At 41.0% G+C, this 27,929-nt stretch overlaps 1 protein-coding gene across 1 annotated transcript; it reads left to right on the top strand.

Moving 5' to 3' along the window:
• Window positions 1-1,012: 1,012 nt before the first annotated feature.
• LOC132890165 (cytochrome P450 4V2) lies at window positions 1,013-27,581 on the top strand. Its single transcript, XM_060926958.1, has 11 exons — window positions 1,013-1,205; window positions 1,324-1,436; window positions 1,612-1,697; window positions 3,889-4,079; window positions 5,684-5,753; window positions 9,148-9,274; window positions 17,678-17,848; window positions 17,929-18,031; window positions 19,655-19,789; window positions 25,713-25,892; window positions 27,418-27,581. The coding sequence occupies exons 1-11, from the start codon at window positions 1,013-1,015 to the stop codon at window positions 27,579-27,581; spliced, it is 1,533 nt and encodes a 510-aa protein (XP_060782941.1).
• The last annotated feature ends 348 nt before the right edge of the window (window positions 27,582-27,929 follow it).

Raw genomic sequence — 27,929 nt, 5'->3', positions numbered from 1 at the left:
ACAATACCTATACCTGCAGATTAAATATATATATTTTTTCTGTACTTTTCCCCTGGTTAGCCGTCAGTGATATTACTTTTTCTACCAGAATATGAATGGTAGTAACTTCAATACTTACCATTCATAAGCAAACATATACCCCATGGCCACTTTATTAGGTACACCCATCCACCTGCTGTTTTATGCAGTTATCTAATCAGCCAATCCCTTGATAGCAGCACAATGCATAAAATCATGCAGATACAAATCAACATTCAGTTTTTCATGTCAAACATCAGAATGAGAAAAATTGTGATCTCTGTGACTTTCACTGTGGCATGAGCATTGGTGCCAGATGGGCTGGTTTAAGTATTTTAGTAACTGCTGATCTGGCGTTTTCACACACAACAGTCTCTAGAGTTTACACACAATGGTGCAAAAAAAAAAACAAACACTGAGTGAGTGACCGTTCTGTGGGTGGAAATGTCTTGTTGATAAGAGAGGTCAGAGGAAAACGGCCAGATTGGTTCAAGCTGCCAGGAAGGATAGGGTAATTAATAGCAACTCTTTACAATCGTGGTGAGCAGAAAAGGATCTCAGCATGCAACAGCAGAAGACCACATTGGGTTCCAGTCCTGCCAGTCACAAACAATCTTAGAATCAAGAACAATTTCCTATTAAAGTGGCCGGTGAGTGTAGTAGCAGTGTATGCCATATTCTTGCATTTTTATTCCTCTCAGTTTCTGGCCAAGCAGAGTGATAAAATAATGAATAAAACTTGTCAACGCGAAACAGAAACACCCCACTTTTGCAGTTGTCCAAACTGAAGAGCAGATTGCATGGTAACGCAATCTCTGATACCCTATTGCTCTTCTCCTGTCAATGATTTAGCTGGAGTCCATAAATAAACTAGCATGGCCTGATAATCTTTTGCTTTGTTTGTGAATCAGTGAAAGTTAAGTCTGAAGTTCATGTGAGGGGGATTTATCCACCTTTCCAGAACATTAACTGATGCCAATTCCATTACTGCAAAATGGAAATTCTGATTGGATTATACACCCTGGGGAGCATAATGTCCATCATCCTGCTTATTCTTCTGATCAGCATGTTGCATTCTTCAATTAAAAGCTACATACATAAATGGAGGGAGATGATGCCAATTCCAGGAATGGAAGGCGCCTTCCCATTCATTGGTAATGCTTTGCAGTTCAAAGCCAATGCAGGAGGTAAGGCGTTGTAACCTACATGTGGGCATTTTATCATGTTTCCTCATTAAAAGTTTCATTGTTGTATGCTATGCAAAGAATTGGTGCATTGAATTTTATATTTGTATGTCATTTAAAGATTTTTTCAACCAGATTATTGAGGGGACTAATGAAAACAGACACAGGCCTCTTGTGAAGGTTTGGGTGGGACCCATCCCCTTCCTTGTTTTATTTCATGCAGAGACAATTGAGGTGTGTATAATTAAAGCATTAATTACAGTACCTGCTCTTCTGGCAACAAAATGTGATGAATCATATTCATATGGTCACTCGATGTGATACTGGAAAAGAGCCAAATATTGGAGCATTTGTTCTGTATTAAAAGTTAGGAATGTTGTTTACACTTTTTTTTTTTTTTGTCCTCCAGGCTGTCCTTAACAATTCTAAGCACCTAGATAAATCCTATCCCTACAGATTTCTGCATCCTTGGCTTGGCACGGGTTTACTCACCAGGTACAGATACAAAACCACTTGTCTACTGTGAAATTCATGGATTAAAGGCTGGATTGACTGTTTGAATAAACGTTTTTAGTTAAGAGCTTTGCATTTGAGTTGTCAGTTGGCAGATGCTCAGATCCAGATCCAATAATGCTGAGACTAATACAGGTTTGCACAAGTGCGAGCGTCATCTCGGCAATAACAAAAGACTACAGTCTAATTCCTGTGAATTTTAAACCTAAATACTCAGTTTGGTAAACTATGAAGAAGACAAAAGACAACTAATAAAAAGTGAGTGAAGAGATAAATACAGTGACGTAAATATGCAGACTGATAATGATGTGATAATGTAGACGACTGGGTAACTTGGCTGACAGGTAGAGTAGTGCTTGAAAATTTGTGAACCCTTTATAATTTTCTATATTTCTGCATAAATATGACCTAAAACATCATCAGATTTTCACACAAGTCCTAAAAGTAGATAAAGAGAACCCAGTTAAACAAATGAGACAAAAATATTATACTTGGGCATTTATTTATTGAGGAAAATGATCCAATAGTACATATCTGTGAGTGGCAAAAGTATGTGAACCTCTAGGATTAGCAGTTAATCTGAAGGTGAAATAAGAGTCAGGTGTTTTCAATCAATGGGATGACAATCAGGTGTGAGTGGGCACCCTGTTTTATTTAAAGAACAGGGATCTATCAAAGTCTGATCTTCACAACACATGTTTGTGGAAGTGTATCATGGCACGAACAAAGGAGATTTCTGAGGACCTCAGAAAAAGCATTGTTGATGCTCATCAGGCTGGAAAAGGTTACAAAACCATCTCTAGAGAGTTTGGACTCCACCAATCCACAGTCAGAAAGATTGTGTACAAATGGAGGAAATTCAAGACCATTGTTACCCTCCGCAGGAGTGGTCGACCAACAAAGATCACTCCAAGAGCAAGGCATGTAATAGTCAGCGAGGTTACAAAGGACCCCAGGGTAACTTCTAAGCAACTGAAGGCCTCTCTCACATTGGCTAATGTTCATGAGTCCACCATCAGGAGAACACTGAACAACAATGTTGTGCATGGCAGGGTTGTAAGGAGAAAGCCACTGCTCTCCAAAAAGAACATTGCTGCTCATCTGCAGTTTGCTAAAGATCATGTGGACAAGCCAGAAGGCTGTTGGAAAAATGTTTTGTGGATGGATGAGACCAAAATAGAACTTTTTGGTTTAAATGAGAAGCGTTATGGTTGGAGAAAGGAAAACACTGCATTCCAGCATAAGAACCTTATCCCATCTGTGAAACATGGTGGTGGTAGTATCATGGTTTGGGCCTGTTTTGCTGCATCTGGGCCAGGATGGCTTGCCATCATTGATGGAACAATGAATTTTTAATTACACCAGCGAATTCTAAAGGAAAATGTCAGGACATCTGTCCATGAACTGAATCTCAAGAGAAGGTGGGTCATGCAGCAAGTCAACGACCCTAAGCACACAAGTCGTTCTACCAAAGAATGGCTAAAGAAGAATAAAGTTAATGTTTTGGAATGGCCAAGTCAAAGTCCTGACCTTAATCCAATCGAAATGTTGTGGAAGGACCTGAAGCGAGCAGTTCATGTGAGGAAACCCACCAACATCCCAGAGTTGAAGCTGTTCTGTACGGAGGAATGGGCTAAAACTCCTCCAAGCCGGTGTGCAGGACTGATCAACAGTTACCGGAAACGTTTAGTTGCAGTTATTGCTGCACAAGGGGGTCACACCAGATCCTGAAAGCAAAGGTTCACATACTTTTGGCACTCACAGATATGTAATATTGGATAATTTTCCTCAATAAATAAATGACCAATTATAATATTTTTGTCTCGTTTGTTTAACTGGGTTCTCTTTATCTACTTTTAGGACTTGTGTGAAAATCTGATGATGTTTTAGGCCATATTTATGCAGAAATGTAGACAATTCTGAAGGGTTCACAAACTTTCAAGCACCACTGTATCCTGTATCTATAGCGATCTTTACTTTGCAGCCAAAATCTCTTTGAAGGGTCTGACATGCTATTAAATGTTTGCTGTTCCTTGTATAGCTTGCCAGACATGACTGAAATGCCAAAAATTATTTTGACAGCAGTTCTCAACAAACCTTTTTTTTTTTTAATCCAAGTCTTCCAAAAAGCTAAACTTTATAGATTTCATGATTTGCCTCCCACACATTACAGTACAGGAGAAAAGTGGCACAGGAGACGCAAAATGCTGACCCCAACATTTCACTTCTCTATCCTCACTGACTTCCTGGAGGTGATGAATGAACAGAGTCATATTTTGATCCAGAAGTTGCTTAAACATGTCGGTGGAGAACAATTTAACTGCTTCAGCTACATTACACTCTGTGCATTGGACATTATATGTGGTTGGTATATTTTCTTCCTCTGCCTGTCATTCCAATAACTTTGAATCACCAGTAATCTTTAAAATTAAATTCTTAACTGTTAATTACCAAATAATCATGTAGCCATTATAATTAGGTATATACAGTAGCAGTCAAAAGTTTGAACGCACATACTCATTCATAGGTTTTACTGTATTTTGACTAGAGCGGCGGCTACAATTATCGACACCTTAATGATCTTTTGGCTGTTGCAAAAGTGGAAAAGACTTTCAATACGCAAATTGTGCACGAATAATTACTCAATATTCCACTGGTAAAATAATTAGTTGATTCCCAATTATTTTACGTATCAGATCATGTGACACTGTTCCACAATTATCGACACCATTCCCCACAGTTATCGACATCCAGATGATTTATTTAGTTATTTAAATAAATAAATAGTCAAGTCAACTTATTGTCAAATATGCTATACATGCTTGACATACAGCACAGATGAAATATCAGTCCTCTCTGACCCACGGTGCAAACTGGCAATGCAATAAATAAAAATAGAATAATTGAAAAAACAAACAAACAAACAATATAAACAGTATAAACACTCTAGATAGGAACTAGACATAGACTAAACACTCAAACAATATAAACAGTATAAATAAACAGTATAAACACTAGATAAGAACAAGACAGACTAAACACTCAGACAATATAAACAGTATAAACACTCTAGATAGGAACTAGACTAAACACTCATATATATATATACACACACACACACACATATAAATTGGTACAAATAACCAAACAGTCAAGGGCACTTGAAGTATAGCAGATAAACATGAAACATGAAATAAGCAGAATAAACAAACTAGCAGCTGTTAAGATGAGGTAGTGCGGAATAGTGCAAATGAGCGAGGTAAAGTGAGATGTGTGGTCCCTGAGTTCAGTGTGTTAATGAACGATGAGATGTATGTATGTATGTGTGTGTGTGTTGGGGGGGAAACTGTGAGGATGACATGTCAGATGCTGAAGGGGCGTAGGGGTGTGTGTGAGCAGAAGCTGTGGCAGGGGGCAGAGGAGGGAGGAGGGGCAGAACAGGGAGGGTTTATTTTTTTAAAGTAACCCTCCACACCTGCATAAGATGAAGGCGCAATCAGTGTGCCTATATAAAGACTGTGTTAACACACACACAGTGTGAAGTATTGAGTTATTAGTGACACTTTACCGAGCCGTGTTTCCCGTATTGATCGCCTGGGTTTCTGTTTGTGCTTCACCCGACCTTTTGCTTGTTTTCCATTTATGTTTTATGCTCGCCGATTTGGATTGTTTGCCTGGGGTCACTTTTATTAATAAAAGTTCTTCTGCGTTTACATCCGTCTAACAACCCATCCCTGACAATATTATGTCAAGAACCACTCAGTGAAGTAACGTGTAATGACAGTCCATCATTACTTTAAGACATGAAATGTCTTTTAATTAATAAAAATAAAGAAAAGACATTGAATTAGAAGGGGTGTCCAAACTTTTGACTGGTACTGTATGTCTGTACAGATATATGCAGTATATATGCAAATTACTATGCAGTAATTTTAATATTGTGTGTACATATTTTCCATACAAAACAGAAACAGCAATGGGCAAAAGAATCTATGCACAGAGTAATGCTGACTCAGAATATATCCAGACTGTGTATAAGTAAGTATTTACATTACATTAATGCAGACATCAATAGGAACATCTAGGTGCATTTTGTAAGAATAAAAAACATTTCTTCCCTCTACTCACCTGAAGCAGACCACCAATGTCCAGTTGTCATTTGAGTGGTACAAAGCAGATCATTCTCTGAGTGTGTCTTGCACTGGATGGAGTAAAGATGGTGGCATGGTGGTGTAGTGGTTAGCACTGTCGCCTCACAGCAAGAAGGTTCTGGGTTCGAGCCCAGCGGCCAATGAGGGCCTTTCTGTGTGGAGTTTGCATGTTCTCCCCGTGTCTGCGTGGGTTTCCTCCGGGTGCTCTGGTTTCCCCCAAAGACATGCAGGTTAGGCTAATTAGTGGCTTTAAGTGGATCATAGGTGTGAATGGTTGTTTGTCTGTCTCAACCCTGTGATGACCTGGTGACTTGTCCAGGGTGTACCCCGCATCTCACCCATAGTCAGCTGGGATAGGCTCCAGCTTGCTTGGGACCCTGCACAAGATAAGTGGTTATGGATAATGGATGGATGGAGTCAAGAGAGGCTGCAGTTTTCATCGCATGATTTTAGGGACCTCTAATATTGTAGGTGTAACACAACAATATGTATAAATGTAGTGTATTTGAGATCATTATTTGGTTTGGGCTAAGCCCTGCTAAAAGCATAATCATTACAAAAAATCTCTGTGGTTTCACAGAAAACAAATCAGTTAAATACAAATGTTGATGTGACTGCATAAGCAAAAGTAAATTAAATATTTGCACAAGCACCCTCAGAATAATAAAAAAATAAAGATTTCATGAGGCCACATACTACAAACTTGTTTATTGAAAATTATAAGGCAAATCCAAAATCATAATCAAAACCAGGCAAACACTGATGAAAACATGAAACAGAATAAACTAAGCAATACTAACAAATGGGCTGACTATGAGTAAAATAACAGTAATAACAGCAAAAAGATCCATTCATTATCTGTAGCCGCTTATCCTGTGTAGGGTCGCAGGCAAGCTGGAGCCTATCCCAGCTGACTATGGGGTACACCCTGGACAAGGCGCCAGGGCTGACACCTAGAGACAAACAACCATTCACACTCATGGTCAATTTAGAGCCACTAATTAGCCTAACCTGCATGTCTTTGGACTGTGGGGGAAACCGGACCACCCGGAGGAAACCCACACAGACACGGCGAGAACATGCAAACTCCACATAGAAAGGCCCCCATCAGCCACTGGACTCGAACCCAGAACCTTCTTGCTGTGACGCGACAGTACTAACCGCTACACCACCGTGTCGCTCTAGCAAAGAGATCATACTTGAAATCATGAAAACATGAGCAAGCTTGCTTACAACCCCGATTCCAAAAAAGTTGGGACAAAGTACAAATTGTAAATAAAAACGGAATGTAATGATGTGGAAGTTTCAAAATTCCATATTTTATTCAGAATAGAACATAGATGACATATCAAATGTTTAAACTGAGAAAATGTATCATTTAAAGAGAAAAATTAGGTGATTTTAAATTTCATGACAACAACACATCTCAAAAAAGTTGAGACAAGGCCATGTTTACCACTGTGAGACATCCCCTTTTCCCTTTACAACAGTCTGTAAACGTCTGGGGACTGAGGAGACAAGTTGCTCAAGTTTAGGGATAGGAATGTTAACCCATTCTTGTCTAATGTAGGATTCTAGTTGCTCAACTGTCTTAGGTCTTTTTTGTCATATCTTCCGTATTATGATGCACCAAATGTTTTCTATGTGTGAAAGATCTGGACTGCAGGCTGGCCAGTTCAGTACCCAGACCCTTCTTCTACGCAGCCGTGATACTGTAATTGATGCAGTATGTGGTTTGGCATTGTCATGTTGGAAAATGCAAGGTCTTCCCTGAAAGAGACGTCGTCTGGATGGGAGCATATGTTGCTCTAGAACCTGGATATACCTTTCAGCATTGATGGTCTCTTTCCAGATGTGTAAGCTGCCCATGCCACACGCACTAATGCAACCCCATACCATCAGAGATGCAGGCTTCTGAACTGAGCGCTGATAACAACTTGGGTCGTCCTACTCCTCTTTAGTCCGAATGACACGGTGTCCCTGATTTCAATAAAGAACTTCAAATTTTGATTCGTCTGACCACAGAACAGTTTTCCACTTTGCCACAGTCCATTTTAAATGAGCCTTGGCCCAGAGAAGACGTCTGCGCTTCTGGATCATGTTTAGATACGGCTTCTTCTTTGAACTACAGAGTTTTAGCTGGCAATGGCGGATGGCACGGTGAATTGTGTTCACAGATAATATCATCTCATTCATCTCATTATCTGTAGCCGCTTTATCCTGTTCTACAGGGTCGCAGGCAAGCTGGAGCCTATCCCAGCGGACTACGGGCGAAAGGCAGGGTACACCCTGGACAAGTCGCCAGGTCATCACAGGGCTGACACATAGACACAGACAACAATTCACACTCACATTCACACCTACGGTCAATTTAGAGTCACCAGTTAACCTAACCTGCATGTCTTTGGACTGTGGGGGAAACCGAAGCACCGGGAGGAAACCCACGCGGACACGGGGAGAACATGCAAACTCCACACAGAAAGGCCCTCCTCAGCCATGGGGCTCGAACATGGACCTTCTTGCTGTGAGGCGACAGCGCTAACCGCTACACCACCGTGCCGCCCTGTTCACAGATAATGTTCTCTGGAAATATTACTGAGCCCATTTTGTGATTTCCAATACAGAAGCATGCCTGTATGTGATGCAGTGCCGTCTAAGGGCCCGAAGATCATGGGCACCCAGTATGGTTTTCCGGCCTTGACCCTTACACACAGAGATTCTTCCAGATTCTCTGAATCTTTTGATGATATTATGCACTGTAGATGATGATAATCAAACTCTTTGTAATTTTACACTGTCGAACTCCTTTCTGATATTGCTCCACTATTTGTCGGCGCAGAATTAGGGGGATTGGTGATCCTCTTCCCATCTTTACTTCTGAGAGCCGCTGCCACTCCAAGATGCTCTTTTTATACCCAGTCATGTTAATGACCTATTGCCAATTGACCTAATGAATTGCAATTTGGTCCTCCAGCTGTTCCTTTTTTGTACCTTTAACTTTTCCAGCCTCTTATTGCCCCTGTCCCAACTTTTTTGAGATGTGTTGCTGTCATGAAATTTCAAATGAGACAATATTTGGCATGAAATTTCAAAATGTCTCACTTTTGACATTTGATATGTTGTCTATGATCTATTGTGAATACAATATCAGTTTTTGAGATTTGTAAATTATTGCATTCCGTTTTTATTTACAATTTGTACTTTGTCCCAACTTCTTTGGAATCGGGGATGTATTTACACTCCATACAATGTCGTCAAAACTTCACTTAAACTTCCCGCAGGATGAGTGACATCATTACTCGGAGACAGAGAGCACCGTGGTGGTGGCCTGACTGGATTTATAATGTGTTCGGGGAGGGTAAAGAGCATGCAGAGAGACTCAGGATTTTACACTCCTTCACTGCAGGTGTAAGTAACTTCTCATTTTTGATTAACTGCAAAGCACAAACATTCTGATCCATATATTATGTATGGCTATTAATAATTATTCTATCCACATTCACTGGATATGAGCAATCATGCGCTTGGATTGGCTACTCTACTACTAGGCTATCAGCTCATATACCATGAGTAGAGAAAAATAAAACAGCAGTGTTTTGCTGAACCAACTGAAGACGAAATAAAAACTACTTGAAAACAAAACCCCCAAAAAATATTTAAAAAAGCAACAAAATATGGAATAAAAGTATTTGATGGTAAGAACGTATCTTTTTTCATTTTTCAAAGATTATTATTATAGCATTTTTCACAAATTGCTACTGTCATTTCGCCGGTTTGTTTACATTCTAAGCGGAAATGGTTTTGTCGGACATTTTGTATAAAGTTTTTATTTATTAAATTTGAAAAATAAAAATGCTCTGTTTCTCAAAATCCAGTGAATGTGGATAGAATAAAACAGTTATTCCACTCTATCTTGTTGTACATGCCTTTATAGCCAACTCGTCGCTATGCGCCTCGTCAGCTATCAGCTCATATACGACTCGATTTCATGGAATAACTGTTAATTAAATGGTGAAGCTTCAGATCATTTTAATATATTACCAAAATTACAACAAGATCCAAAGACTGGTTTTATTGCATCAGCTACTGTATAAAAGTATGTAATCTACTGTGTAAAAGTACAAAATTCAATATGTTTAAGTTGGTTCCTAAAGGAGACATGAAGAACTTTTATTTTTAAATACATTTCTGAGTGGATAGTATCTCCATCATTGACTCTTGTATGCTGCATAAATGGGAATTTTAAAAAATATATATTTTTGAAAGTTAGAATTGACCGTGTGGGCGGCACGGTGGTGTAGTGGTTAGCGCTGTCGCCTCACAGCAAGAAGGTCCTGGGTTCGAGCCCCGGGGCCGGCGAGGGCCTTTCTGTGTGGAGTTTGCATGTTCTCCCCGTGTCCGCGTGGGTTTCCTCCGGGTGCTCCGGTTTCCCCCACAGTCCAAAGACATGCAGGTTAGGTTAACTGGTGACTCTAAATTGACTGTAGGTGTGAATGTGAGTGTGAATGGTTGTTTGTGTCTATGTGTCAGCCCTGTGATGACCTGGCGACTTGTCCAGGGTGTACCCCGCCTTTCGCCCGTAGTCAGCTGGGATAGGCTCCAGCTTGCCTGCGACCCTGTAGAAGGATAAAGCGGCTAGAGATAATGAGATGAGATGAGAATTGACCGCAAAGTTGGCATTTGAGCTGCCCCGCTGAGCCAGCCAGCCCTGAATGCGTGACATCATTGTGGTAACTGGTTTTAAGGCCAAGGTCTTTGATAGCTATAGACCAAAGCCAGACTCGGCAGGCAAGAGTGGTTGCAGTGGCCTCTTCGTTCAGATTTATTGGAGATTCTTCAGATTCCTCAGATAGTAGTACATCTGACTGTGATAGTCCTGAAATTGGAGTGTGTCTACATGCTCCTGCTATACACGTAGAACCATATCAGTTCGAACCATCGGAAAGTGAATCCGATAGTAACATGTCGGCCACGGAGGCCCCCACCTTACGAAATAAAGCCAGAGAACAAAACCATCTAGAGAATTGGATGGAATTGAACTGACAGTCTCATGTGACTCTCATTAAAACAGGTTAGATGTTATAACTTATGCAACATACATGTACATGCATGCATTTTCACTGATAAAACATAAAAGGCTAATTAAATAATCAGATGAACTGAGACAATCAGATTCTGAAGCAAATTAAATAATCTTATACCGCTAACTTAAACACACAATACAAGTTACATGTAGCCCTGCGATAACCTGGTGACTTGTCCAGGGTGTACCCTGCCTCTCGCCCATAGTCAGTTGAGATAGGCTCCAGCTTGCCTGCGACCCTGTAGGACAGGATAAGCAGCTACAGACAATGGATGGAAGGATGGAAGTTGCATGTATTAATCTAAATGCAGGTAAACAACAAGTGTTGTTGTTGTTGTTGTTGTTGTTGTGATGTAACCAAATGAGAGTTGCATCTCACCTGTCTGTGTTCTCGCTTCTTGAAGGCCGATCTTGTGGCTGATTGTTTTGAAACAATCTGACTTTCAGTTCTTCGTTCAGTTCTTCATTCATTCGCTTCTTCCACATAAGGGCGAGATACTGCTGCTGAGGCAAGCATATCCAGCGGAAAAATCTGACGACTGGTCCACTCATTCTCCATTTTCTCCATACTGAGTACTCCATCATTACTGCTCGACTCACACTCCAGGAGAACTGGTGCAACTGAACTTACTTTCCTTTTCTTGTAGTTTTCTTTTCCTTTAATTGTTGGTACTGCATCCTCTTTCAATACGGGCTTATAGCCAACACTCCTCAACAGATCAGAGTTTTCGTATGAGTCATCAGTAAAATGTGCCTGTGAATTTCTCCCAAAACGCGTCCAAATCTTTGCAGTTTGAACAATCTTGGGCCATGAATGCAACATAAATCCACCTTCTGTCATGTTGCTGCACCCGCCAGCAACACATCTACGTGGCATGGCAATAAATTAGCTCAAAATGGAGGATCGAAGTTGAAGTTAGCTCTGTGTTTTAGTATAGTGGAAATGACAATGAGACCGATAGCCTTACCGTGGTGACGTCACAGATGTCAAGGTCATTCACTCAGACCGCTACCTATACAAATCATTTTAATTGTAAAAAATACTATATTAGATTTATTGTTAACACTTAAAACTATCCCTGTGCCATTCTTGAGATCTCAAGGCATTTATAAACAAAAAGAGAGGCCATGGTTCTGCGTATCTCCTTTAAGATAAACATAATCCATAGCACATCACGCACACTAAAGCCCAAACTGCAGTGTTAATAACTGAAACGCATATACAGAACATTTTTACTTTTTTTGGGCAGGTTTTGTCCAAAACAACTTGCAGGTGAAGTTGAATTCTAATAAGGAGCTGACGGTGATACAAGATTTGCAATACCTTTCCACAGACTGACGCAAGTTTCTGATGTTTTTACCAACTGAAAAGCAGGCATACAGTAGTAGGAGCAAAATGAGCTATGTATGACTAAACATGTGGGATGGAATTGTACTGTAGGAGTTGACTAGCTGTCATCACACGCAGCACTGACTTGCAGTCGATGCAAGTGCAGGGCTTTAACTATCGAATCAGTAACAAGAAAACAGAATGGCAAGGTGGTAATTGATAACCATAAATGGGCAAAAGGCTGAGTGACAAGCAAACGGGCAGAAACTGGGCAAACCAAAAAAGGCAGTAGTATGGACTAGAGCATGTTCAAGATCTAAACAGACTAGCACATGGAGAAAAGGCTCAGTAACATCACAAAGTGTATCTTCTCCAAGACATTATGGTTAGTACAGGGTGTATAAGTGAGGACTTGATGTGAACCGATTGTGCGTTCAGTAATTAGGTGAATGTGAATGTATGTACAGTGCTCAGCATAAATGAGTACACCCCCTTTGAAAAGTAACATTTTAAACAATATCTCAATGAACACAAACAATTTCCAAAATGTCGACAAGACAAAGTTTAATATAACATCTGTTTAACTTATAACGTGAAAGTAAGGTTAATAATACCACTTAGATTACACATTTTTCAGTTTTACTCAAATTAGGGTGGTGCAAAAATGAGTACACCCCACAACAAAAACTACTACATCTAGTACTTTGTATGGCCTCCATGAGTTTTAATGACGGCACCAAGTCTTCTAGGCATGGAATGAACAAGTTGGTGACATTTTGCAACATCAATCTTTTTCCATTCTTCAACAATGACCTCTTTTAGTGACTGGATGCTGGATGGAGAGTGATGCTCAACTTGTCTCTTCAGAATTCCCCAAAGAAAATAATTTCTTTACACTACAAAGGTGAAAGCTACAAGAAGAAAAGCAAAGCTTTACTTATCAGTCAGAATACTGTAGCAAAAGTGGTACAAAAATGTAAGAAAGATGGAACTGCAACCATCTCACAGAGACGTCCAGATCGTCCACGGAAGTTAACACCTCGACAGGAGCGTCTTCTGATGAGAAGGGTTGAAGAAAATCGGCATGCAAGTTCACTGCAGTTATCTAAAGAAGTAGAAAGCCAAACTGGGGTGACTATTTCCCATGACACAATACGGTGTACACTGCAGAGGAATGGCATGCATGGATGCCGTCCACGAAAGATGCCTCTCCTAAAGCCCAGGCACAAAAAAGCCCACCTAGAGTTTGCCAGGGCCCATGCTGACAAAGATGAAGACTACTGGGACTCTATACTCCGGAATGATGAGACCAAGATAAATGTTTTTGGAACTGGTGGCTTCTAAACTGTATGGCGTCGCAAAGGTGAGGAATACAAAGAAAAATGCATGGTGTCTACAGTGAAACATAGTGGTAGCAGTGTCCTTATGTGGGGCTGCATGAGTGCTGCTGGTGTCAGGGAGCTGCATTTCATTGATGGCATCATGAATTCACAGACGTATTGCTCTATACTGAAAGAGAAGATGCTACCATCACTCCGTGCCCTTGGTCGTTGTGCACTTTTCCAACATGACTAAACACACATCTAAGGCCACTGTTGGATTTCTGAAGAAGAACAGGGTCTAGCATCCAGTCACTAAAAGAGGTCATTGTTGAAGAATGGAAAAAGATTGATGTTGCAAAATGTCACCAACTTGTTCATTCCATGCCTAGAAATCTTGGTGCTGTCATTAAAAATCATGGAGGCCAAAAAAAGTACTAGATGTAGTAATTTTTGTTGTGGGGTGTACTCATTTTTGCACCACCCTAATTTGAGTAAAACTGAAAAAAATGTGTAATCTAAGTTATATTATTAACCTTACTTTCACGTTATAAGTTAAACAGATGTTATATTAAACTTTGTCTTGTCAACATTTTGGAAACTGTGTTCATTGAAATATTGTTTAAAATGTTACTTTTCAAAGGGGGTGTACTCATTTACGCTGAGCACTGTATGTAACAGGGGTGGGTTACCCAAAAGCCTCCTAACACTAAGAGCATCTTAACTAGGAGAGAGTGTTCATTGTGATGCTCACTCTACCATTTAACGATGATCTTTGTGCTACAAAGCTTTTGGGAAATCCACCCCCAGGTTAATTGAGAGTCCAGTATTGGAGCAAGTGAGAATCAAGTGAAATGTGCTTTGTTCAGGTGTTGAATCAATCATCATCATTAACCAATATCTCCTGGTCAGGTACCAGTGGTTCCAGAGCCTATCCTTAGAACCTGCCAGTGCATCACAGGGCACCATATGCACCTTGATCAACTTGTTCATTCATACAGTTATCCAATCAGCCAATCGTGCGTCAGCAGCACAGTTCATAAAAGCATGCAGCTACATGTCAAGAGCTTCAGTTAAAGTTCACATCAAAGATCAGAATGGGGAACAAATGTGATCTCAGTGCCTTTAACCATGGCATGGTTGTTGGTGCTATATGAACTGGTTTGAGTATTTCACAAACTGCTGATCTCCATGGATTTTCACACACAACAGTCTCTAGAGTTTACCCAGGATGATGTCTCATCTTATCTCATTATCTCTAGCCACTTTATCCTGTTCTACAGGGTCGCAGGCAAGCTGGAGTCTATCCCAGCTGACTACGGGCGAAAGGCGGGGTACACCCTGGACAAGTCGCCAGGTCATCACAGGGCTGACACATAGACACAGACAACCATTCACACTCACATTCACACCTACGGTCAATTTAGAGTCACCAGTTAACCTAACCTGCATGTCTTTGGACTGTGGGGGAAACCGGAGCACCTGGAGGAAACCCACGCGGACACGGGGAGAACATGCAAACTCCACACAGAAAGGCCCTCGCCGGCCACGGGGCTCAAACCCGGACCTTCTTGCTGTGAGGCGACAGCGCTAACCACTACACCACCGTGCCGCCCCCAGGATGATGTGAAAATTAAAAATAAAAACATTGTGTGCTGAGGGTCTGCATGCTGAAACACCTTGTGAATGACCAGACTGGTCTGAGCTGACAGACTCACAGAAACCCGAGAGTTGAAGACTGGAAAAAAAAGATCCCCCCTAACCTTTAACTATCCAGTTTGGGTGGGTCTGTGCCCATGAAGAGGGTGAGCAGCACCAAGTTTCTGGGTGTGCACATCTCTGAAGACCTGTCCTGGAGCAACAACACTGCATCACTGGCCAGAAAAGCCCAACAGCGTCTGTACTTCCTCTGCAAACTGAGGAGAGCAAGAGCCCCGGCCCCCATCATGCACACTTTCTACAGAGGCACCATCGAGAACATCCTGACCAGCTGCATCACCGTGCGGTACGGCGCCTGCACCGTGTCCTGCTGCAAGTCTCTGCTGTGAGAGCAGCTGAGAGGATCATTGGTGTCCCTCTCCCTTCTCTAATGGATATTTATAACTCCCGCCTCACCCGCAAAGCCATCAGGATTGCAGGTGACCCCACCCACCCATCTCACAGCCTCTTCAGCCTGCTACCGTCGGGAGGAGACTGCGGAATCTCCGGGCCAAAACCAGCAGGCTCAAGAACAGTTTCTTTCACCAGGCGGTCAGGAGGCTCAACTCCCTCCCTGTTCTGCCCCTCCTCCCCCCTCTGCCCCCTGCCACAGATTCTGCTCGCACACCCCCCTACCCCCCCTTCAGCATCTGACATGTCATCCTCACAGTTTCCCCCCCAACACACACACACACACACACACACACACACACACACACACACACACACACACACACACACACATCTCATCGTTCATTAACACACTGAACTCAGGGACCGCACATCTCACTTTACCTCGCTCATTTGCACTATTCCGCACTACCCCATCTTAACAGCTGCTAGTTTGTTTATACTGCTTATTTCATGTTTACCTGCTATACCTCAAGTGCCCTTGACTGTTTGGTTATTTGAACCAATTTATGTGTGTGTGTGTGTGTGTGTGTATGAGTGTTTAGTCTACGTCTAGTTCATATCTAGAGTGTTTATACTGTTTATATTGTCTGTTTGAGTGTTTAGTCTGTGTGTAGTTCTTATCTAGTGTTTACACTGTTTATATTGTCTGAGTGTTTAGTCTGTCTTGTTCTTATCTAGTGTTTATACTGTTTATTTATACTGTTTATATTGTTTGAGTGTTTAGTCTATGTCTAGTTCCTATCTAGAGTGTTTATACTGTTTATATTGTTTGTTTTTTTCAATTATTCTATTTTTATTTATTGCATTGCCTGTTTGCACCGTGGGTCAGAGAGGACTGATATTTCATCTGTGCTGTATGTCAAGCATGTATAGCATATTTGACAATAAAGTTGACTTGACTTGACTTGATGATGGCCTCGGATTCCTGGAACCCAATGTGGTCTTCTGTCGTTGTAACCCATCCACCTCAAAGTTCGATGTTTTGTGTATACGGAGATGCTTTTCTGCTCACCACGGCTGTAAAGAGTGATTGTGAGTTACTTTTGCTTTCCTAGCAGCTTGAACCAATCTGACTATTTTCCTTTGATCTCTTATCAACAAGTTTAACAAGGCATTCACTGTAAACAAGAAGCCAAGCCAAGAAGCCTTTATTTGTCACACGTACACTCAAGCACAAACTTAAGCACACAGTGAAATTTAACCCATCTGAAACAGTGAACACACACATGCACACCCAGAGCAATGAGCAGTTGTGGGTTAGGTGCCCTTGCTTAAGGGCACTTCAGCCCAACTTTCAGGCCATGGCTGCCCCATGTTAACCTAACCTGCATGTCTTTGGTCTGTGGGGGAAACCGGAGCACCCGGAGGAAACCCACACAGACACGGGGAGAACATGCAAACTCCGCACAGAAAGACCCTCGTCGGCCACTGGGCTCGAACCCGGACCTTCTTGCTGTGAGGCGACAGTGCTAACCACTACACCACCGTGTCACTCATCCGCTGAGGCTCTGAGACCAACTCCACTCAACTGAGGCAACAGCAGCATGAGCAAAAAGACTGTTGTGTATAAAAATTCCAGGATACCAGAAGTTTCGGAAATACTCACATGAGCACTTCTGGTACTCAAATCCATGCCATGCTTAAAGTCACAGAGCTCACACCTTTTCTTCATTCTCATGTTTGATGTGAACATTAACTGAAGCTCTTAACCTGTATCTGCATGAATTTTGTTTGCACTGTGCTGCCGCCGCCACGTAATTGGCTAATTAGATAACTGCATGAAAGTAAAGTTGTACAGGTGTTCCTATTAAAGTGGACGGTGAGCGTAGGAGGAAATTGAACCTTAAACACCCACAGCTTGGAGCCAAAACAGTAAACCTTTGGATGGAAAATATATACAGTAGCTGATGGATAGACCCAAAATATCAGTGTGTTTTTGAGTGTTTCATGCTGTTTGTGTTGTGAAGGTGATCAAAGAGAGAGCTGTGTATGCGAGTGAAGAATCTGACAGTGAGTCAGACCAAGGCCTGAGAAAGAGAAGGGCCTTCTTGGACATGCTGTTAAAAACCACAGATGATACTGGTGCTGTGCTGAGCCATGAGGACATTCAGGAAGAAGTGGACACCTTCATGTTTGAGGTGAGAGCAAAATCCACTACACGACACCAGAAGTGGACAAGCTTGTGCATGATACTAATCTTTTGTGGTATCTTTAATAGGGGCATGACACCACAGCAGCTTCCATGAACTGGGCCTTACATCTGATCGGCTCTCATCCAGAAGTCCAAAAGAAAGTACAGGCAGAGCTACAGGAGGTGTTTGGTAACACTGCTTATACTCTCATGGTCTGCTCCATTATTAGCTATAAAAGCAATATTTACGGTCGTGACATGCAAATCATCTTCACATGCTGATGTAAAGATTGTAAATAAGGGATGAAATGTGACACCTTTTGCTTAAGATTTAAAGATGCTGACTGCAAAGTCATCTGAAATTTTCTATTTTTTTTTTCTTTTGCATGGATTTTCCTATGTCTTGCAAGAACAATATCATGCAGACGAGCTGTGATCATTTTAATGTGCTAAGGGTCACTTTCCATTTCCTTACCTCTTGAGGTAAATAGTATGGCCTTACGGAAATAGCCGAGCTTTAACTAATTAGCATAATTATAGAACTGGGGTCACGCCAAGATGGTGACATGCAGAAAACGTCGTGACTCTGCATCGACCTCGGGGAGTTTTGAGTCACAGGTATGTCATTTGTGGTTGACATTCGCAAATAGATTTGTAAAACAAAAGACAAATATATATTTTCTCTGTTACTGCTTTTGTGGTATCATTTATTTCTCTGTAAGATCAAAACATTAGGTGGATAACTCCATACTCGCTACTGTGGAGTTGAGCCCGTGCATTCTCAGGCTAAGATAGCTAAGCGCTAGCTAGAATGATTTCGTTATCTGTCCAGAAAAATGACGTCATCTAACCTTGCTCTGTCTTGCGTTTGCACTCACTAGGCACTTTCCTTTTAAGAGTGAAGTCCGCCACGTTTGCCCACGACGACTTGTTTTGATTAAAAGTAGGTCAAACGCCCCACAGTGGTCACGTGATATTGCTGTTCACTTGCTTCGGCAATCTCCGGAATTGTAAAATCTCATCTCATCTCATTATCTCTAGCCGCTTTATCCTTCTACAGGGTTGCAGGCAAGCTGGAGCCTATCCCAGCTGACTACGGGCGAAAGGCGGGGTACACCCTGGACAAGTCGCCAGGTCATCACAGGGCTGACACATAGACACAGACAACCATTCACACTCACATTCACACCTACGGTCAATTTAGAGTCACCAGTTAACCTAACCTGCATGTCTTTGGACTGTGGGGGAAACCGGAGCACCTGGAGGAAACCCACGCGGACACGGGGAGAACATGCAAACTCCGCACAGAAAGGCCCTCGCCGGCCACGGAGCTCGAACCTGGACCTTCTTGCTGTGAGGCGACAGCGCTAACCACTACACCACCGTGCCGCCCGAATTGTAAAATGTGGGACGCATTTTATCTCGGCAATACATTCACACATAGGATACACGGTGTGTGCAGTAGCGAAACATCTCGAAACTCCGACAGCAACAGAAATAGAACATTTTGCCCAGAATTCAACTTTCCAATGAGAACCTTTAAGATTAAATATTAAGAGCAATCATTTGAACACATTTCACCTTGCTAATCCCAGGACCAAATAACACAAATATAAAGCACTTTAATATAAACTATGAAATTTCATATTAAACATTTTGTCAACTGCAGGTTTTATTTCAAATATCACTTTTAAAAAGTGATTTTTTTTTCAAAATTTCTGTAGACAGAACTTAAACCATACTGACTGGTAAATGCAACTAGGAGAACTCACTGACTTGCCCCTCTTCCCCCTCTCTCTGCACTTTCGGACAGGTTCATCACAGCGCCATGTGGGAACGGAAGACCTAAAAAGGTTGCGATACCTGGAATGTGTCATCAAGGAGAGTCTGCGACTGTTCCCTGCAGTGCCTCTGTTTGCACGCAGCATCTGCGAGGACTGCCATATAAGTAGGCTATAGTACATTGCCACCATATCATATCATGTTGTCCACCGAAACATGGATCACTGACGTCACTGCTACTATTTGCATCTCAGTGAAACAGCAGATGTTTTGTCTTCCTCAGCTGCCTGAGGGATAATATTCAGCTCCTTCAGCTACATCCCACTCTGTATGAAGCTAAATGGAATTACGACCAAAATGGAACAAAGCTGCTGAATACTGTTGTTGAAACTGTCGCACAACAGACAGAAAACATTTCAGGATTTTGGGACGGCATTACTCATTGTAAGGCCTGACCGATAACTCAGCGTGTCGATATTATCGATCGATATGAGCTAATTATGATTAATTGGTATTGGCATTTATAGTAGCTGATAAATGATGATTAAAAAAGAAACGGAGATGGAAAATGGATACTTTAAAGGTGACATACCATTGAAATGTTTTTGAGATAAGCAAGGCTGGACCCAAATATTCAATTCTTTAGTCATTCGTACATTGGGTAGGTATTCAGTTTTTCAATTCCATCCATCCATTCATCCATTATCCATAACCGTTTATCCTGTACAGGGTCGCAGGCAAGCTGGAGCCTATCCCAGCTGACTACGGGTGAGAGGCGGGGTACACCCTGGACAAGTCACCAGGTCATCACAGGGCTGACACATAGACACAGACAACCATTCACACTCACATTCACACCTACGGTCAATTTAGAGTCACCAGTTAACCTAACCTGCATGTCTTTGGACTGTGGGGGAAACCGGAGCACCCGGAGGAAACCCACGCGGACACGGGGAGAACATGCAAACTCCACACAGAAAGGCCCTTGTCAGCCGCTGGGCTCGAACCCAGGACCTTCTTACTGTGAGGCGACAGCACTAACCACTACACCACCATGCCATCCAGTTTTTCAATTTTTTTAAAATGTGTTTTTATCTACGGTATCTATTTTATTTTATTTTTGGTTACATCAATTCAATTTTTTGTATAGTGCTTTTAACAATAGATTATGTAACAAAATAAATAATAAGATAAGATAAAACTTTATTAATCCCAAGGGAAATTATTGTGTCAGAAGTTGCTCTATAACAATACAGTATAAGTTAAAATACAACAATAGAAGCTGGAGGGGGAAAAAATCCCCGTAATAAGAACTGTGCCAGAAATAAATGCCAATCAAAAAAAAGTGCTAAATAGAACAATAGAAATACTGTAAGTTACATAAAGGGAATAAAAGGAATAGAAAATGTAAAACCAGTGCCTAGATGATAATACTGTAGAATAACAGAATCCTTAAAAATCATTGCCTTTAATTAAACTGAAAGACATGCGTTGCAGTGCTACGCCATCACAGCTGAGAACAGAGAAATCTCTACCTGGTCCTTCTCGAGTCAAACTGGGGACACACACACACACACACACACACACAGTTGTAGTCAGAAGTTTACATACAGTGACATGAACGTCATCTTGGATACAAATGGCACGGTAATATTTGGGCTTTCAGTAATTTCTTTGAACTGTTCTTTTTCTGTGGCAGAATGATTGTACAGCATACACCTTTAAAAAAAAAACACTAGAATTTGGTGCACAAGTTTTAATTTTCTTTGGGTTTTCTGAAATCAACACAGGGTCAAAAATATACATACAGCACAACTAATATGGGTAAAATGTCTCTTCACAAGATTCACCTTGACCAAACATTTTTGTTTATCATGAACAAGCTTCTGGCAGAATTCTGGTTGGATATTTCACGACTCTTCATGGTAGAATTGGTAGAGTTAAATTAATTTTTTTTTTTCTTGGCATGGACTCGACTTATAAGCAGGATCCACATATTTTCAATAGGGTTGAAATCAGGACTTGTTTTAAGCTTAATGTTAGCCTGCTTTATCCTCCACAACCAGCTCTGATGTGTGTTTGGGTTCATTGTCCTGTTGTAACTCCCAAGTCCCAAGTCATGTTCAAGTTTCTGATGGTTTATGCTGAAGAATTCTGAGGTAGTCCTCCTGCTTCATTATTCCATCCACTTTGTGCAATGAACCAGTTCCACTGGCAGCAAAACAGCCCCAGAGCATGATGATCCTACCACCACCACCACCAGCAGCTGGTACAGTGTCTCTCTGTACATGGTGGTCATTGTGGCCAAACATCTCAATCTTTGTCTCATCTGACCATACAGCTATCCTCCAGAAGGCTTTTTCTTTGTCCATGTGGTCAGCTTCAAACTTTAGTTAAGTTTGAAAGTGTTGATTTTGGAGCAGGGGGTTATTTCTTGGATAGCAGCCTCTTAGTCCATGGTAATCTGAACTGTAGACACTGATCCATCAGCTTCCAGTTCATGGTAGGGCCATGGTGGTTCCCAGGTTGTTCCTGACCATCTAAACCAATTTCCTTTTAGCTGAGGGTGGCAGTTTGGGTTTTCTTGAAGCAAAGTGGCTTGGCAAAGCGATAATAACATGTATCCCTCTGTACATGGTGGTCATTGTGGCCAAACAACTCAATCTTTGTCTCATCTGACCATACAGCTATCCTCCAGAAGGCTTTTTCTTTGTCCATGTGGTCAGCTTCAAACTTTAGTTAAGTTTGAAGGTGTCAATTTTGGAGCAGGGGGTTATTTCTTGGATAGCAGCCTCTTAGTCCATGGTGATGTAAAACTCACTGAACTGTAGACAGTGATCCATCATCTTCCAGTTTATGGCAGGGCTGTGCCATGGTGGTTCCCAGGTTGTTCCTGACCATCCAAACCAATTTCCTTTCAGCTGAGGATGACAGTTTGGGTTTTCTTGAAGCAAAGTGACTGCACCTCACAATAACTTGAACTGATCTTGGAATTTGCAGTTGTTTAGAAATGGCTCCAAGAGCCATTCCCGAGTTGTGTATACTGTATCTGCAATCCTTTTTCTCAGATCTGCACTGAGCTCCTTGGACTTTCCCATTTTACTGTGTGTTGGTCAATCCAATGAGTGCTGTAAAGAAACCCTTTTTATGAAGGCGCAGAGAAGCTACCAGCTGCAGTCAATCATGATCACTAACAGGAAGTTAAGAGACCTCGACCTTGGCAAGATAAGAGACATTTTGGAAGTTTCAGCACCTCTGAATTAATAATCTAAGTGAGTGTATGTAAGTTTTTGACCCTGTATATATAATTTTGACCCTGTGTTAATTTCAGAAAACCCAAAGAAAATTAAAACTTGTGTACCAGATTCTAGTGTTTTTTTAAATTAAAGAATGTATGCTGTACAATCATTCTGCCACAGAAAAAGAACAGTTCAAAGAAATTACTGAAAGCCCAAATATTGCCATGACATTCATATCCAAGATGACATTCATGTCACACTGTATGTAAACTTCTGACCACAACTGTATATGAGAGAGCAATTTATCAATTATCATATTTAGTACAGCCCAAGAAATTAGATATGTTGATGTGACTTGGAGATGTACTGGGCCTTTCAAAGTGGACTGTTAGCTTCCCAGAATAGCCACAGAAAGGCAATAGGTGGAGACAACAGGCCAGTTATACAAATGCATGCATCTTATATCAAATCTTCTCTTGTTTTTTTTTTTTTTTTAAATGGTAACATATGACTGCCCACAGCAATCTGAAGAAGATAGAACCATCTACCTTCTTAGTCATTATTCAGCAAATGATACCTGGAAAGAACAAGCAGAGGAAAGTGTAAAATCCCTATTACGTTCACTGCCATGGTAATGTCTAGTTCCTGTATGATCTATAGCTTATATGTTCGCCCTGCAGTGAATAACCTAGTTTGTCTGCTGTTGTTTTGGAAAAGTATTGTAAAGAAACTTAACAATGTCATTAAAGCATAAGATTTAAAATTACCCTTCTGAAATGGCCATCTGTAGTCTTGGTTGTGGCACTGGTTCAGTATCCACTCCTTCGTTTTCCTCTTCTGACTCAGATTCATACGTGTGAGGCTGTAATCCTGGTACAGAAGCTGTTGCTTACCTCTCAGAGTTTAGTTACAATTTCGCATATGTTGACAGAGTTCTCATTTAAAGATGTCAGCCAATCAGAGTGAAGCTAATTACATATTTAGTATATAAAAGCACAACCACAAAACCAGCCTGGCTTATCTTATAGGGTTTCATACCATGCTAGAACAGCATGAGAAAAAAGAACCAAGGTGTTTTTTCAGTAATATAAAAAAAAAACCTTGCAAACTTTACAAAAGTATCTCAGGGAAGTGTATGTCACGCCCCCTTTAAAGCTAGGATAAGTAATTTTTTTAGAAGCATTTTTTTTGTTATATGTCTTGAAATTCTCTTTATATCCAAACAGCAATGAATAAATCAAATGCTCTGACAATAGAAAGAAAATAATCAATCATCTGTGGCAGTCACAGGGCTGTAAGCCCATCCAATCATTTCATTTGTGCTGATTGAATACCTACCATACCTGCCTACCTGCGCTCACTCTGCCTGTACACCCATTGCGTCTTCCACAAGGCGAGGCAGACACATTGCTAAAGCTAGCAAGCTAGTCGACAGCAAGCTATCCTTGTTAGTTGTTTATATTTGTTATGATAATGTTGTGTTTTCTTACATGTGAATGAGAGATGAGATTTTTGTATATGATAAGCATGTCTCTGCTCCTCCACTCCAATGCACTCTCTCTCTTTCTTGCTCATGGACTTGTCGTCCAGCAGTAGTCAGGCAGTGCACATTCATGTGTTTTGGAGCAGTGGCTTTGGACGGATGGCTGAAGGCAGGGAGGGGGATTTTTCAGTTGGATACTTTCAAATTCTAGCTTATCTTTGCTGGTTTCTCCAAAATTACCCACCCTACCCAAGCTTTAACCATGTTATGAGTATTGTCATTGCATAGGTTATCCACCAGAGGGCACACTACAACTCCACTGTTGGCGCCACACTTTTTGCATTCAGCTATTGTTTTTTAAGTCAGTTTCTGTTGTAGGCATAAATTAATGGAATATATGTACAAATCATATTTTTTAGTTTTAATTTTTCAGTTCTGACAAATAAATGGATAAAATATCCTAAAGTATTTCATAGTTACATTAACATTGCATGTATCCTATATTTGAAGTATGAAGATGCACGAAACATTTTTTTTTCTAATTATCTAGGGTATACCTTGAAAACACATTATTAATAAATGGGCATGTTTCTAGATGAACAGTTATGTATATCGTTATGTATATTGGTTTAATTAAAGTAATTCTGTTATGTACATAGTACAGGTTTTTTTCTTTGTACATTTAGGCCTGCTTGACAATTTTTGTATTATTCACAATATTTTAAAACATTTCTATTTGAATGAAAACATGTTTATTGTTTTTATTTTCGAGGGGTAGGTAATAACAGTTATCGGAAATCACAGACTTTTTTTTTATTGTTATAAGTATCAGTGCCAAAAATCCTATATAGGTCGGGTTGTAATTCGTTGTCACTTAATTTTCACGTTTTTAATCACAAGCTGTGTTTCCATTAACCTGCTTAATGTGCAATTTGAACTTTTGAACCAAAAACGAGTAATGTAAATGTGAATTTCTAAAAAAACAAACCAAATATCGCAGAAAAGGTTTCTACACTCAAATGAGGTGGATGTTCAAAATTGCAAAATTTAAATGAAAAGACATTTTTTGCATTTAAGTCACCTGACATGCCATTACGAGCAAATGGAAATGCAACCTTTCTGAAAAAGAGCATTCTATAAGAGCTATCACGAGAGGAGAAGGCCCAGCTTTAATAACCTAACATCAGTCAGTGGAAACACAGCCCATTGGCAATTAAGTTTTGTCGAAATTTTTAAAATATTGCTTCTATTTTGTGCAAAATTGCAATGGAAAACCAGCTACAAACTAACTAACTGTTGTAAAAAGTATGGCTCTACTAATTATTTATTTATTTGTTTGTTTGTTTGTTTGTTTGTTTATTTTTTAGATGGTTTCAAAGTTCCAGAAGGTGTAAATGCTGTGATCATCCCATATGCTCTCCATCGTGATCCTCGTTTCTTTCCGGAGCCTGAGGAGTTTAGACCAGAGCGCTTCCTTCCAGAGAACAGCAAAGGAAGACACCCATATGCATACATCCCATTCTCTGCCGGTGCTCGGAACTGCATTGGTAGGAGACTAAAGAGAGATACTGAAGCATAAATAATTAAGTTATTCACTGAAGGAGAAGTGAATATTAGTGAATAATAACACAGACAAACTCGAGGTTATGATTAATTGATATTCACTGAGCCTGAGGCGGATAATTGTTTTAGTATACCGGTAAATACATAGGTGATTTATTTAAATTATATTAAACAAAATTTATTTCAAACTTCAAAAGCGGGGCGGCACGGTGGTGTAGTGGTTAGCGCTGTCACCTCACAGAAAGACGGTCCGGGTTTGAGCCCCGTGGCCGGCGAGGGCCTTTCTGTGTGGAGTTTGCATGTTCTCCCCGTGTCCGCGTGGGTTTCCTCCGGGTGCTCCGGTTTCCCCCACAGTCCAAAGACATGCAGGTTAGGCTAACTGGTGACTCTAAATTGACCGTAGGTGTGAATGTGAGTGTGAATGGTTGTCTGTGTCTACTGTATGTGTCAGCCCTGTGATGACCTGGCGACTTGTCCAGGGTGTACCCCGCCTTTCGCCTGTAGTCAGCTGGGATAGGCTCCAGCTTGCCTGCAACCCTGTAGAACAGGATAAAGCGGCTAGAGATAATGAGATGAGATGAGATGAGATGAGACTTCAAAAGAGGTATGCAAATGTAATAACAGCGCAGCGCAGGCTTGTGTCAGTTATCTACGCCGACTCACATAAAATACTTTGTTTTGAAATAGATCAAATAAATCACAATTCCACCTTACCTTTGAATAGTTTTAGACCAAACTTTGGAGCATCTTTCGTGCTTTTAGGAATAGCATTTTCTTTCATAATTTCTAATTCTTCCTCACTTACAGTGTCAAAGTGATTGGCAGCCATTTTGCTGAGTCACTTGAGGTGATTATTGAGAAATAGTCTCAATCACCTCTGTATTTATACTAATCACGCTTATTTCCAATCTCAGCAAAACAGCCTGTGACCCAGAACTTTGTCATCCACTTTCACAACTCTTAGTGAAGAAGTGAAAAACTTCAAGCTGCTAAATTTCTGGGTCAGGGTTATTTTGCTTTATCAGGCAGGTCACATCATGTTAGCAAGACCACTTGTTATGATATGGCGTCCCAACACCATTACATTGCAATACTTGGTTGTGCATCTCCACTCCACCCGGAATCAATCACCCATTTAGCATGGGCAGCTAAAACAGAGGAGCTGCTAACCTTCTTCGCACATTTATCTCCAGAGAGCACAGACCTGTCTTCCATTGATGACTGAGACAGAGTGTCTCTCATTAAGTGGTGCTGGCAGTTCCAGCCCACCGGCCACTCAAAAGGGAGCATCACTGCTCTGAGAGAGAGAAGATGAAAGAGAGGAGTGAGGAGTATGTAGAAGAATGTGATATGCCTTCAGAGATGAATCGTTTCAGCCGTCTGTCTGCTGCCTTCACGCACTGAACTGAGAATCAGAATACAAATATTACAGTGGTATACAATAATGTGAGTTAGAAAGGTACAATAGTACATGACCGATTTCTCCTGTGTGTTTGTGTGTAACTCCAGGACAACGCTTTGCTATGATGGAAGAGAAGGTAGTTCTTGCAACTGTATTACGTCACTTTAATGTGCAAGCATGTCAGAGTCGTGAAGAGCTGAGACCCCTCGGGGAGCTCATCCTTCGTCCAGAGAAGGGCATCTGGATCCGACTAGACAAGAGGGCCAACTGAGCCTGAGCCACATCTTTTATGCAAAGTATGTAGTCAAGTCAAGTTTATTTTTATAGCGCTTTTAACAATAGACACTGTCGCAAAGCAGCTTTACAGAAATTTAAAGGTTTAAACATGAGCTAATTTTATCCTTAGTCTATCCCCAATGAGCAAGACTGTGGCGACGGTGGCAAGGAAAAACTCCCTCAGACGACATGAGGAAGAAACCTCAAGAGGAACCAGACTCAAAAGGGAACCCATCCTCATTTGGGTGATAACAGACAACATGATTACAAAAAATTCACTTCTATAACACTGTCCTATAGAGTCACAAAGTATAACTGTAAAACCAGGAAATTCATTATAGTT

Source organism: Neoarius graeffei, chromosome 8, assembly GCF_027579695.1.
Source record: "Neoarius graeffei isolate fNeoGra1 chromosome 8, fNeoGra1.pri, whole genome shotgun sequence".
NCBI lineage: Eukaryota > Metazoa > Chordata > Actinopteri > Siluriformes > Ariidae > Neoarius > Neoarius graeffei.
Note: the sequence above shows the minus strand (reverse complement) of the source record. Positions and strands in the feature narration are given on the sequence as shown.